This window comes from Cannabis sativa, chromosome 7 (assembly GCF_029168945.1).
Source record: "Cannabis sativa cultivar Pink pepper isolate KNU-18-1 chromosome 7, ASM2916894v1, whole genome shotgun sequence".
Taxonomy (NCBI): domain Eukaryota; kingdom Viridiplantae; phylum Streptophyta; class Magnoliopsida; order Rosales; family Cannabaceae; genus Cannabis; species Cannabis sativa.
In genome coordinates this window covers 44,316,947-44,330,520 of record NC_083607.1, presented here as the reverse complement: position 1 = coordinate 44,330,520, position 13,574 = coordinate 44,316,947, and the positions used below count along the sequence as shown (strand labels likewise).

Here is a 13,574-nt window from a genome sequence, read left to right as displayed (position 1 = left end):
AATGTTCATAAAATTTGTTAAAAGAGAATTACTCTTCTTTGAGATTATTGGTAAACCATATCAATTAATTAAAAACTAACCTAGTAACTTTGTACTGAGATTAATATAAACATTTATCAAGAGTTTCAATTTCCAGATATTATAGGACAAACACAACTCTTACCCACCTTTAAGAATGCTTCCAGGAAACAAGAGGTCTTGATCTTCAACTTAAAATAAACAAATAAAAATCCACTGCTGAAGTAAACAAACGAGATAGTTACACTTTTTAAAAATAATTATTTTTTCACAGGATTCGAAATTTTTAGAATTATACACGAGGTCTTAGCCAGAGTCATGGTAGATCTTTTTTCCTTTTCTTTAATATTGGAAAAAGGAAACAGAATAATACAGTCCCTGAAGGCGCGAACATATTTTGAGTAACATGTTTTGGCGGCATATCTTACAATGGAATATTAAATCCATGAGCACTGTTACAGAAAGTTGTATATACAGAAATTCAAATGGAATCGATTTAAGCATCAACTGAGACACTTACGGCATTCAATTCTACGTGCTGTTTGCCGTCATTCTGAGGGTGCAGAACAATAGTTGCACGGGCCTCAGCTCGAGAAGAGAATTGATTGTTGCCTCCATTCTGAGAAACTGTTATAGAGCTCACTAAAGGCTTTTTAGTAGCCACATCATCTTGACCATCTGTGTCCTCTGAGATGATCTCCCACTCTTCTTTCAGCGATGTCACTTGCAAGCCCTTTTCTTTGTGACTTTCCACTTCGAAAGCAGTTGGTAGAATCACATAATCATTTAGAGGGTTGTAGAAAGGATCGTGATCTGCCTTCAGCCAGTGCTTTAAAATCCGAAATACGTGATGGTCACAGAGGATTCCTCGATGCTCGCCAGGAATGCCAATTCTAGCTTCTGCATTAAGCCCATCAGCCTGGGAAAAGAAAAAAAGCTCCCTTCAGAATACCGAAACATACATTTCCCCATTCGCTGAGTGTAGTTTTACCCAAGCACACATACCTAGCTGCTAAGTTAAGTCACATGGAGTTTTAACTATAAAAAAAAATGGAGTAAATAACATAATATTTACAAATAATACCTTTTAGCACTCTATCACAAGTATATTAAATGTATCAAAAAAGGAGAGATTTGTGTATGTGTATATTCTGTCTCATATTGCTCTTGTGAGTGTGATTCTTGGAATTTATATTACCTACTAAACCTTAAACTCATAACAGAGTTTTATTAATTGAGTAAATGCTGTTAAATCTATCAAAAAAAAAAAAAAACTATCACAAGTAAATTTGGCCAAAGAAACTATAATATTATTTCCTACAAAGCAAGGCCAATAGCCAATATAGCCAAATTGCTTAAAAGTTGCAATGTCAAGTCCAAATAGACTATGAAGAGACAATTTTTGAACGTAGTAAAGATGAAATGTCTAGTTTGTAAAGAAGTAATCTAAACATTTCTAATCAAAATTAATAATGGTAAAAATAATTAGCAAACCTTCGCCGATTCCACTGGTACCGTCCCATCACCATCAACGCAAATGTACGTTGGCTGATGCATTCAAACATAAGAAAGCAATTATGATTCATCCAAAGCAAATAAGTTTATATCATAATACATATTTTATTATAAAGAAATTTTAAATAATTTGATGAGGGTGACCTCAAGAGGTGCTTTCCGTACAACAATATATAAATGATAATGCACTAATCTATTAGCCCAAGAAAGTACAAATAAAGTCAGCATGTGAGAGATAGTTACCTGGAAATATCTTAGTTCTTGAAGATCTTTTACAGGTGTTTGCCCATTACCATAGCTGCATTGTAAAGTTCAGAAATGAGATACAGCAAACTGTGTAATAACATCTTCTAAAAAGATACAGAAGTGCTATGAAGATCTAGGTAAAATAAAACACCTACAAAGATATAGAAGTTCTATGAAGCTATATCATCAAATAAATCAAGCATTAAAAGAACTTTACAATAGCAGAAGTAATCATGCAATTCAACAGAATTTACAGAGTATATTACCACACACTGTGAGGTGTATCCAGACTGGTCCCATATATGTTGAAGAATTTGACTTGAGATGGAACTTTGGCACGAGAAAGGATCTTTCGTGTTTCATTAGCCCATTTCAAGATCTCCAAGTTGAATGGCAAGGGAATAATTTCACCTTCGTGATTGACCTACAATTATTAAATGCACGTTTTTATGAAATTATTAGCATAAGTTATTTGCAAACAACATCCAAAAAAATCTAGGCCAATGTTATGTCTGACCCTACATACTAAAACACCTATTTATCAATCAATACTGGAGAGCTTGGTCTAAACTGTATACAGAAAGAAACTAGAAGAATCAATACTGGAGAGCTTGGTCTAAACTGTATACAGAAAGAAACTAGAAGGATGAATGATAACAGAAATTACAACAAGAAAACTTTTCTTCCAATGTCTTGATGTACACACTTAAAAAGAAATATTATAAGCCTTACACTTTTCAAACCCAATGTCGCCAAAAGAATGTAGACACCAAAGTTCAAAAACTACAGTTAAAATGAAACTTTGTAATAAAAAAATTGATAACTCACCGTGTTACTTGTAAGAGCTTTCTCAAAAATTTCTACACTCTCTATCGGGGAATAAGACTCCAAGACTACATGAGAGTTCCCATCAACAAGCTTCTCTCGCCAGACTTCTAACAAAGGAATGTGTTCCCAATCAAAATCAAGACACGCCATCAATTCGTAAACGGATGGACATTCAATCAACTGAAACATTGTAACATACTAATAAATGATCATGAAGAGATCTCAGTGATCAAAATTACGTTAGAGGTAAACAAAGAGGCAAACAGTCATTAACTTCATTAATTTATGTAGTATATATTTATATATATCACAACTAAAGTGCTGTGAAAGTACAGGAAAAGAGGGAAATGTACTAATTAAAAAAAAAAAGTCTTGTCACTGCCCACATCCTCCACAATTTTAGCTTAAGATAAAAACAGAAGAAAAAAATAAAATATTCATATTAATTTGCAAAGTATATATCATATCCTTGCAATAATTTCTTGTGTGACTCAAGGGTTTCCAGTCATATATACATCATTAGACAAAAATTGAAAATAAATCATAGTAACTTAAGTGAAGAAAGCCACTTTCTTTTATTCTCTTTATTCTTTAGAAAAAATTATGCAAGTCATATTTTAATCTGAACAATGAAAATTTTATTTCAACCAAAAGACGTTTTAAAATTAATGAACTGGAATTCAGAAATATACTTCGCTTGAGAAATCGCTTTTTACTTTTCTCTTGCAAACTCTCAAGTGGTAGATACATTTTACTTACTAAACCAAGTTATGCATGCAACAACAACTGACGATATTAAGTTATTATAACCAAAGATTGAAAAATCTTTAGAAGCGACAAGTAGGAAATTACAAATGACAAATTACAAGTAGAAGGCTGGAAATAACAATTAAATATTCACTCATAAAACTGCAAAATGCAGTAGATTCCTACCAGCTGGTGCATGCTCCATTTTGATATAAAAAAATTCTGTTCCCATCCTTCAACAAATGACATTCCATTGAGAAAGGTAGAGGCAACATACCCAGGTGCACCTGTTTCACAATATAGAAAATAGAATAATGGAGCTGCCTTCTGATTACCAGGCCTAATCTTATGTAATTTATTTGTCACTGCCTAACTGACAGTTTTATGTGCTGTCCCTCACAATATGATAATTAGGAAAAAAAAAAGTGTAAGGGTTCGTCTCACTGGAAATGTAGGACAGCATTGTTCTGCTAGTAATTACCTTGGAATGGTGCAGCTATCGCAATCCAATTCTTTACATACTTTTCAAAAACCTGCACAATGAGCATAAAGTGTATGATTTAGTACTTTCCCACCTTCAGTAATGGAAATGTACAAAACTAAAGTCTAATTCAAAAAAACTTGAAATGGTAAACCATTAGTGGAAGAAAAAGAAAATTTAAGAAACGGAGAAGGACAATTACATCAGCATGCAGGCTCATGAAACATTTCACAAGAAGACCCCCCATTGAATGGCTTATGACATTAATCTTTTTTCCTCCAGAAGCATTATATATTGACTCTAGTTTTGCGCTGAAACGATCCAATGTCTCCTGCAATCTACGCAAGACAGATAAAATGTATCAGGGAACGTAAATTCATCCAACAGCTAACATACAGCAGATATGAGTTCGCCAAGAAGACATTCATACAAAGTGCTAAAAGCTGTGCTGTTAAAAGGCCATTAGTTATTCACTTCACCTAACTTCTAAACCATCTAATAACCAAATGCATATTTAAGGTCTAAAACAAGAGAGAAACAGGTTAAAATTTTATTTTTCCTTTTGATGGGAGTATCAATCTAGAGAACAAGACACAAAGACTCCTCCATAGTCCATACTGTTGCCTGCCATGATCCTGAAGTATTTTATTTCCATAATTTTGGAATCACAAATGTTTTCAATGCAGTAAACTCACTACAAAAAACACAGACCAAAACCTCATTACAAATTACAAATAACCAGCCCTTAAAACAGCAAAATATGTCTTTCTTTTTATTTTTTTAATATACGAAGATATACCTTGCTCCTTTTAAAAGGATTGCTGTGATGCTGTTTTTGTTAGGGGGAGATCAAAGGACCTTTATGTTATTTGTATTACACTTCATAGTTTCATAGTTAAATAAAGGATACCTATTGCTTTGGCGAAAATCATAACCGAATCCAAAAAGTGTTTTCCCTTCTTGGAAACCCCAGTTTATCATTTCAACAATCATATCATGGAAATAATAGACGCACTCACGTCCAATAATCTGCAAAAAAAAAAAGTAGATGAAAATTGATGAGCAACTCATCTTACTATTTATCTACAAATTGCTAGACAAAAGACAAGATAATCCATTATCTCTATTGTATTTACAAGAGTTTTGTAAATTAATTTAACAAATAATCATTTGTTGTTCTACTGAAGGGGCATTTTTGTATCCTTTCTGATTGATTGGCATTTCAATATCCTTTGTCCTGAAAGAGTTAAGTGCATTTTCACTTCATAAATAAGTCCATTCCCAGAAAAATAGAACATTAAATTTAGTACTTCTTTTTAATTTTATTTTCCCTTTTTTACAGTTTCATAGTTTGGGGATTGCCGACAGTCAATCATTTATTTGTCATCATATAGCACAGCTTTCTGAAACTTCCATTTTATCAAAAACTTTGTTTTCATCAGAAAAAACAAAGTACAAATATACATACAGTAGGCTTTACTACAAAAGAGAGATCCAATAACTTGATTTAAGGCTTTATCCTATCCTATATCTAGCATAGCCTTCTACGCTAATATAATATAATTATGAATTTTCTATGCCTCTATAACCAAAGGAACCAAACCACAAACAACAAAATTATTTTCATTCTATATACTTTATCACGATGCAATTTAATATTTCAGAGGAACATTTTAGCATCTTCAATTTATAACAGAAGACTTAATATTGCTCAAAACAAGTTGATTTCCATATATAATTTTGAATATAGAAACATTCTCACTGCTTAAAATCTTTCAAGCAATTCAATAGTATCACTAGCATGTTCATATGAACGTACGACATGAACCCTAATATCGAGATCGTAAATTTTTCCAAAACAACATGTCCATTATATGACCCATTTGGAAACTCATATTTTAAAGTAGAACGTCTCATTAAACCTGCAATCATATCTGAAAGCAGGTCTTCCCCGGCTCAACATATAGATGTCATTGAGTAATTACAGTAGATTAAGGGTGTTTCTACATGGTGTAACATCATTTCTGGGCTTTAACAGCTAGTTGTTCTTATTCTCCAAATATGTTTAATCAACATCAAAGTATTATTTTTGAGGGGGACATAAAAACTAAAGAGAGGTCAGCAGTCCAATTAAAATACCATAAACAAAAACAAAAAAAAAAATACATAACTTACCATGTCAGGGTCCAAAACATCGATTGCATAGAGACCATGTCTGTCTTCAGGAACCACTAAACTTGTTTTCTGATCTAAAGACACAGTTCTGCCTGTTCCAATGTGTTACAATGAAAAAAAAAAAGTAAATACAAATTTTTGTTATCTAAATTTTCAAGGTCATAATTGGAATTTATCAGTAGATCATCGATATTGGAATAACAAAATCAATATAAAGCAGTTTTTAAATTTGTGCTAAAACACAAAATTTTGCAAAATTCTTCTCAATGTATATAAGGAAAATGCACCACATCAATAGTCCTTTATGCTACCAATACATGACTCTAGTTACACAGTACCAATTCTTAGAAGTTTTGTCTGTCTTGTATTCAATCTTCAAAACTTAAATGCAAAACATAAACATGCCCACTAGTTTCTTTTCTTCGATAAACTCACTTCACTTTCGGTCAAATTTGAAGTTACTAGAGTCAAGAGATATAAACAAATTTACCCGTAGTAGGATCGAAGCGAGACCAAAGCTTAGTCCGGCACTTATAATCAGCAGCGAGAATCCTAACCCAAACCCGCTCCTCTTTACCATTTTCATCATCAACAGCCTTCAGTATCGAACCCGCGATACCAGGCACCAAAAGGACCGGGTCAAGGGTCGGGTCAACGTAAGGCTGGGGCTTCTTGATCAGCTTCAACCACATCTCCACAGATTCCAGAATCTCCTCCAAAAGCGACGCCATATTAACACCACCAAAACCAAAACCCTGGATTGTGGTTAAAGCTGCAACCGGGGAAGAAAACTCCAAAATCAGATGTTTGATTGCCAAGAATTGGGGCTGGAATTGACAGGAGTGAGGAATTGCGTGGAGAAAAGAATGATAATTATGAAGATGATGATGATGACGTGGACGATAAGAGACAGAGAAGGCGTAAAAGGTAGCAGAGTACAATTAATGAAAAAAAAACTAGAAAATAACTTTACGAGTGGTACACCTATTCTATAATTAAGAAGTTTTGTCACATTTTTACATATTTTCCACAGTAAAATTTAATATATAAATTAATATTTACTTAATAAATTATTAAAAAATATAAACATCTTGTTCTTTCAAAAAAAAAAATAAACATCTTGTCTCAAGTGATTTATTTTTCAGTATTTATTTTTATACTAGATAGATGTTACCAATTAATTTTATTTTAGTTTTTAATTTTTTTTAATATCATAATTTAAAATTAATAATATTCAATGTAGTGATAATCATTAAATTTGAAACCATAATAGTGATTTAAATAAAAACAAAAATTACTATTATACTTTGTAATAGTAATTAAAAAAAATTATTAATCGTTAAATTTATCTTCGCAATTAATGAAAATGCTCATCTCGTTAAACTATCAAAACATTCAAATTTAATTTAAAATAATATTTAAAATTTACCTAATTCTAAATATTAAAATTTGAAAATAATATTTAATAAAAAAATAAACAATATGAATAAATTTATTATTAATTGCAACACTTTAGGTGGATTAATTATATTTAGGTTTAATTAACTACATGGATGTTGACCCTTTACGTGGCAACATCTAATAATTTGTTATTTTTTTTATTAAAAAAAAAAGTCATCCAATAATTTCTCATAAACCAAGAATTCTGTTATATAGCCACATTTTATATAAAATAGATACTGCTTGTTCTGGTTTATTTCTGCAAAACAGTTTTCTACAGTAACAGAATTACATTCTGCTGCTGCAGACGTTTACAGTTTTATATTTATTATATTTCTGTAATATTTTTTGATATTTGCAAAAACTCGATTTTTCAGGAAAAATGGCTGCCATTTATGAATTGGGGAAGTCTGGGTGCCCAAGGCCTGGTAGGTCATGCTCCTGCCAGGACCTGGCAGGTCATATGTCTACTATGATCCTGCAGGTGGAGGCCAGCCTTTAGATGTAGAGGCTAGCCTTTTGCAAGTTGAGGATAGCTTTGTACACTATTTCCTTGTAGAGGTCAGGTTCTCTTGGTCGAATGGAAGCTCTCTTGGTCGAACGAAAGCTCTCTTGGTCGAACGAAAGCTCTCTTGGTCTGAAAGTCACTTTTTGGCTGCTAATCTTGTGCACAGATCTTGGCTAGCCTATAGGCTTCTCTTGGCCGGCCAGGGATGTAGGTACATCCTCTTGAGAGCTCGCTTCACTCCTTTCAGTTGCTACTTGATGGTTTTGTCGTACCTTGTATAGAGGCCCTGTCATGCTACTGGCAAGGGTGTATTCTACCTGTATAGAGACCTTGCATGTCCTTGTAAAGTACTCTATCTTTGGCTTACGTGGACATGCCACGTCAGGTTGGCAAAATTTGGGTTAGCATAAATATAACTTTTTTACATGACAACTTAGATGAAGATATATTCATGTATTAACGTGAAGGTTTTGTTCAGCGTGGTGAAGAAGAACAAGTGTGTTCACTCAAGAAGTCTCTTTATGGTCTAAAATAGTGTCTAAGACAATGGTACTTCAAATTTGATGAATTTATTCACAAATTTAAATTTGATAGTTGTCTTTACTACAAGGTGCCCGAAGAAAAAAGCTACATATATCTTTTGATTTATGTAGATGACATGCTGATAGGATGACTTTGACATGAAACATTTTTGAGAACTTATTTTAAGAGAATCTTAATTTACTAACACGCATGTTGATTATAAATCTATAATCTAACAACCTAAATTTGAATAAACCTAAAACTATAAATAAACACATATAATATTTAATAAACATCATATTAATTGTAGCAGAATATAATATCTCCTTCCGTTCAGTACTCTAATTCTCCAATCTTTTCTATAGCACATTATTACTAAATACTGAACCTAAATCTTCTTCTTGTTTGTGTTCTACCTTTTGGTTTGTGTTATTTTCGAATTAGATTGCTACTAATTTTGTGTGTATTGCAGGTTGAGAATCCTAACCCAACATAAATAAATTAATTCAAATATAAAAATAATATTTATAGTCAGATAAATAAACAGGATGACATTAGTCATCTATTTTGGCTTCTAGCCAAATGAACATTCACATTATACCCAACTGTGCAAAACGTGAAAATTTATGTACATCCTGCTACGTACCCAAAAAGTAAAAGAACTGAAATGAGAAGGAAAGACAACGATGGAAAAATGAGCATGATAGCTCGATGTGTTGTTGAATATTTACTGGATTTTAGTTTATTTTTTTTTTATTTTTTTATAGAATCATACCAAATATAATATTTATTCCTTTACCAAAACGTTATTATGGGGGTTCAAGCTTGATAGCTAATTTCTTCTTTTTTAATTATGAAAAATTAAATGCTCATAGCAAGTAGAAAAAAATAAAGGGATTTTTTTATTTTTACACTTTAAAACAGTTTCTTTTTGTATTTTTACGGAATTCTACATAGAAACTCCTATTGCAACTAGCGCTGTAACTTAAATCGCTACAAAAAATCGTATAGCAATCTACATTAAAATTACCAAAAAAACCACTTTAGAAGCCCAAATCGTAAATTTGAAAATAAAAAAAAAAAAAGTATATGAGGTAATTCCTCAAAAATAAATACGGTCAAATATTTTATTTGTTTATGGGGGATCACAACAACCCATATTATGCCCTAGTTCCTTTCAACATTCGATCATTGCATCTAGCAATGAAAAATCTTCACATACAATAATTCACTTGATTCAAACCAACTCCGTTCGGACGTGCAGCCTTCAATAATTCAAAAGTGTTGATTTTTCCTTCCATCTTTCTAATAAACTAATATAATACTCATGGTAAACCTAAAAAAGTATATCAACTATATGTCGGTGCGTTAAAGTCATGCACTAAATAGCTCATATAGGATAATATAAAATTAAAAGCCGTACATTTATTTAGAAGAAGACTAATAGAATGCAGTATACAAAATCATTTATTTTTTGAAAGAGAGGAGAAAGGAGAGAAAGAAGAAACAGACGGCTATAGAAATATATTATTTATCAATAAAGACTTTTCTATTTTCATCCAACCTATTCTAATTGTTATTATTTTGATTGAAAGATGAAAATTCTAAGCAAAGTAGGCAGACAAGAAACATCCCTCATATCCATAATTTATTTCAACAAAATATATTTACGTATCTAATCTATAAAGATCTTTATTTGACTAATTCATATATATTTAGTTTTGTCTTATCTTCGTAATGAGCATTTATGACTATTGTTTAATGTTCTGCCCACAATAAACAATATTTGTTGTTGATTTCAGCGTATATATAAAGAGCACTTCATTAGTACTTTCATATCAAATATATTGGGCTTAATAAAACCAAAAAAATGGCAGGCTCATCACAATATATTTTGGTAATAAGTCTTTGCTGCATTGGCTTTGTGGCTGGAGGGTTTGCTCAGCTCACTCCATTTTTTTACATGCAAAGCTGCCCAAGTGTGACCAATATTGTAGGAGGGGTCATTCAACAAGCTCTGCAGACTGATCCTCGTATTGCTGCCAGTCTCATTCGTCTTCACTTCCACGATTGCTTTGTTATTGTATATATATATATTAAACACTCTTATCTTAATTAGTATAATCGATGTTTTTTTTTTTTTTTTCAATTTGTCTATACTGTAAATATATATATTAATATTGATGATAATATAATTTGCTTTTAAAAAAAATATATTGCTAATATAATTATAATGTTGTAGGGTTGTGATGGATCGCTATTGTTGGACAGCACTGATACAATAGTGAGCGAAAAAGAAGGTTTTGGAAATATTAACTCGGCTAGAGGTTTTGAAGTTGTGGATAATATCAAAACTGCCGTTGAGAATGCTTGTCCTGGTGTTGTCTCTTGTGCTGATATTCTAGCCATCGCAGCTGAAGAATCTGTGCGCTTGGTAAGTACAAATAATTAATACTACAGCAAAAATTTGTATATTTTGTGTCAAACAAATAACAACTCTCAAAACTATTATCGGAGTGTATGGCTAGGCTAGCTAAGGTCACATTTATAATTAGTGCTCACCATAAAGAGCACTAATAGTCAGATCGTAATTAATTAAGTTAATAAGTCATTTTTAACTAACTATCACTATAAAAGGCAACATTAACTACTGAATCAATGTCGCTAAAAGTTAATTAGGTACTACAACACAACTTTTGGCTACAGGCAATTTGGGCCAAGTCACAAAATTATGATTATTAATGTTTGTTTCAAACTGTCCCTCTAGCGAAAATGGTTATACTACTGTGTATTAGAAAGCTATATTATGTATTGTTTTTCATGTTTTCCATTCTATACATTAATTCATTATTCATATTCTATTATATAATGATTATATATATCTATATATATTTTTTGTTGACGAATAAACTTTGCAGTCAGGAGGCCCAGGATGGTTTCCCCTATTAGGAAGAAGGGATAGCTTAATAGCTAATAAAAGTGGAGCAGATGAACTTCCAGCTCCATTTGAGACACTTGATGCACTCAAAGACAAGTTCTCTCAACGAAACCTCGACTCAACAGATTTGGTTGCACTTTCCGGTAAGTGTTTCTTATTTTCTAATTTTAATAATATTTTTATGTATAAATTAATATATAATTCCAAACAGAAACAAATAGCCATAATATTCTCGTCTTTTTCTGTTCAATATATTTACGTCTTTTAGCCATAATATTTGAATGGTTTTCATTTGGTCAATTATTTGAGATTTGGTTACCAAACATTATGTGCATGTTTGTTTATTATATATTACTATTAATTTATAAAAGGGGTGATTATTGCCCAACTGTTGTATTTTTTTATAGTTCTCATTTAGTAATTAATTATACTAATGTTATATATAAATTGAGATAAATATTTGTAATAGTTATAACGACAGCAACATATTATTAACTCTAAACACAAAAAAATTGTGTCAGTTCTAAAACAAAATAATTAGTGTAAAGTAACAATATATATTATTGATGATGAGCTATATTTTAGCCATAAATTGTACGTTATATGTCTTATCGATCTAATGTTGCTAAAAAAAGTCAAGAATTTAGGGTCCAATTTTATATAAAAAAAAATCGTAATAATTTGTCAAAAATAATATTCTTCATGGACAATTTTTTTTATACATAAAAAAAATCCATATATACAGGTGAGGATCAATATGTAAATCATTGTTTATAATGTTAAGTTTGAATGCTCTTTTGGATGCATGCATGTATCAGAGTTCGTATAAAAGATTTAAACTATATTTCTAGAAATTTGATGTATTTATATATCTATAAAATATTATAGGCGCCCACACATTTGGACGTGCCAAGTGCGAAACATTCAGCTTCAGACTATACAACTTCAACAACACAAACAATCCTGACCCAACCCTAAGCCCAACCCTCTTAGCAACACTAAGACAACTATGTCCTCAGGGAGGAAACGGCAGTGTCCTCACTAATCTCGATCCTGTCACTCCAAACACTTTTGACAACAAGTACTTCTCCAATCTCCAATCCGAGAATGGAATCCTTCAAACCGATCAAGAGTTGTTCTCCAACCCCGGAACCGACGCCCCGGACACTGCTAATATTGTCAACGTTTTCAGTGCCGACCAACGAATTTTCTTCGGCCAGTTTGTGGTGTCAATGATCAAGATGGGAAATATTAAGGTCTTGACTGGCTCACAAGGGGAAATCAGGTCAAACTGCAGAAGGATTAATGCAGATATAAGTGGTTTATCTTCAATTAGTACTGCTGGTTTGGTTGCACAGTATTGATTAACTAATTAATATATATATATATATCGTGTTATAATAATAATTTTAAGAGTGATCATCATCGTATCCTATATCATCCTTTAGTTTCTTTGCATGTACCTATTATTATTGTTACAATCTTAGCATGTGTGTTAATGTGTTATTAATTAATAAATATATTATTTCAAAGTGATTTATAAATATAGAGCATTGTTATTAGATACCAGTAGTGCCTAGTATCTTCTCGATATGTCACGTTACGATTGACTAGCGATACTCTCTAAAAGTTATTGTATTAAATTATATAACCCGATACTTAATTGGACCAATAGCGATATTGACACATAGGAAGGTGCTAGTGCCAGTATTTCTCATAAATATAATATTAGAATGTGTGGTATTGGACATTAATAACTAGACCATCTTTAATGATATAGATAAAAATAATGAACTTATTTAAAGAAAATATATATAAAATATATACAATATTACTATATAACAGAATTCTTAAATTAATATTTTTAACGTTGGCCATTAACTTTCTTTAGCAAAGTAAAATATAATAGTGTTGATGATAAATTATATAGTAAAATAACTATACAATTGAAGTAAAAGCTACCATTAGCTTTTTCCGTTAGCTTTCTTTAAAATAAAAGTAAATATACAATTGAAATAAAGTAGTAAAGTTTCTTTAATGAAATTTTTGGTTTGGAAATAATCACAACTCCATTTATATCCACCTTGAGGTGTTTTATTCCAATCAGATCTAGCTCAATACTTAAATCTATACTCTATTTCCATTCCCGAATCAAA

At 31.5% G+C, this 13,574-nt stretch overlaps 2 protein-coding genes across 2 annotated transcripts; one reads left to right on the top strand and one right to left on the bottom strand.

Annotated features, from left to right (window-relative positions):
• Positions 1 to 265: 265 nt before the first annotated feature.
• On the bottom strand, positions 266 to 6,985 carry LOC115697258 (lecithin-cholesterol acyltransferase-like 4). The gene is made up of 11 exons (XM_030624189.2): positions 6,501 to 6,985; positions 6,011 to 6,102; positions 4,746 to 4,864; positions 4,038 to 4,173; positions 3,836 to 3,887; positions 3,541 to 3,641; positions 2,608 to 2,787; positions 2,046 to 2,203; positions 1,777 to 1,831; positions 1,513 to 1,566; positions 266 to 937 (listed from the first exon to the last, which is right to left on the bottom strand). Exons 1-11 carry the CDS (start codon positions 6,739 to 6,741, stop codon positions 515 to 517), a joined length of 1,611 nt encoding a protein of 536 aa, XP_030480049.1. The 5' UTR covers positions 6,742 to 6,985; the 3' UTR covers positions 266 to 514.
• Positions 6,986 to 10,312: 3,327 nt separating this feature from the next.
• Positions 10,313 to 12,980, top strand: LOC115696650 (peroxidase 15). Its single transcript, XM_030623541.2, has 4 exons — positions 10,313 to 10,563; positions 10,723 to 10,914; positions 11,399 to 11,561; positions 12,307 to 12,980. Exons 1-4 carry the CDS (start codon positions 10,351 to 10,353, stop codon positions 12,780 to 12,782), a joined length of 1,044 nt encoding a protein of 347 aa, XP_030479401.1. The 5' UTR covers positions 10,313 to 10,350; the 3' UTR covers positions 12,783 to 12,980.
• Positions 12,981 to 13,574: the final 594 nt, after the last annotated feature.

What these genes read in the sequence shown, in the direction of transcription:
- LOC115696650 (XM_030623541.2), top strand. Translation starts at nt 10,351, where the DNA reads ATGGCAGGCTCATCACAATATATTTTGGTAATAAGTCTTTGCTGCATT. An exon ending in CTGAAGAATCTGTGCGCTTG is followed by an intron (nt 10,915 to 11,398) that starts GTAAGTACAAAT and finishes TAAACTTTGCAG; the next exon opens with TCAGGAGGCCCAGGATGGTT. An exon ending in AGATTTGGTTGCACTTTCCG is followed by an intron (nt 11,562 to 12,306) that starts GTAAGTGTTTCT and finishes AAAATATTATAG; the next exon opens with GCGCCCACACATTTGGACGT.
- LOC115697258 (XM_030624189.2), bottom strand. Translation starts at nt 6,741, where the DNA reads ATGGCGTCGCTTTTGGAGGAGATTCTGGAATCTGTGGAGATGTGGTTG. An exon ending in AATGGAGCATGCACCAGCTG is followed by an intron (nt 2,788 to 3,540) that starts GTAGGAATCTAC and finishes ACAATGTTTCAG; the next exon opens with TTGATTGAATGTCCATCCGT. An exon ending in GATACACCTCACAGTGTGTG is followed by an intron (nt 1,832 to 2,045) that starts GTAATATACTCT and finishes TTTACAATGCAG; the next exon opens with CTATGGTAATGGGCAAACAC.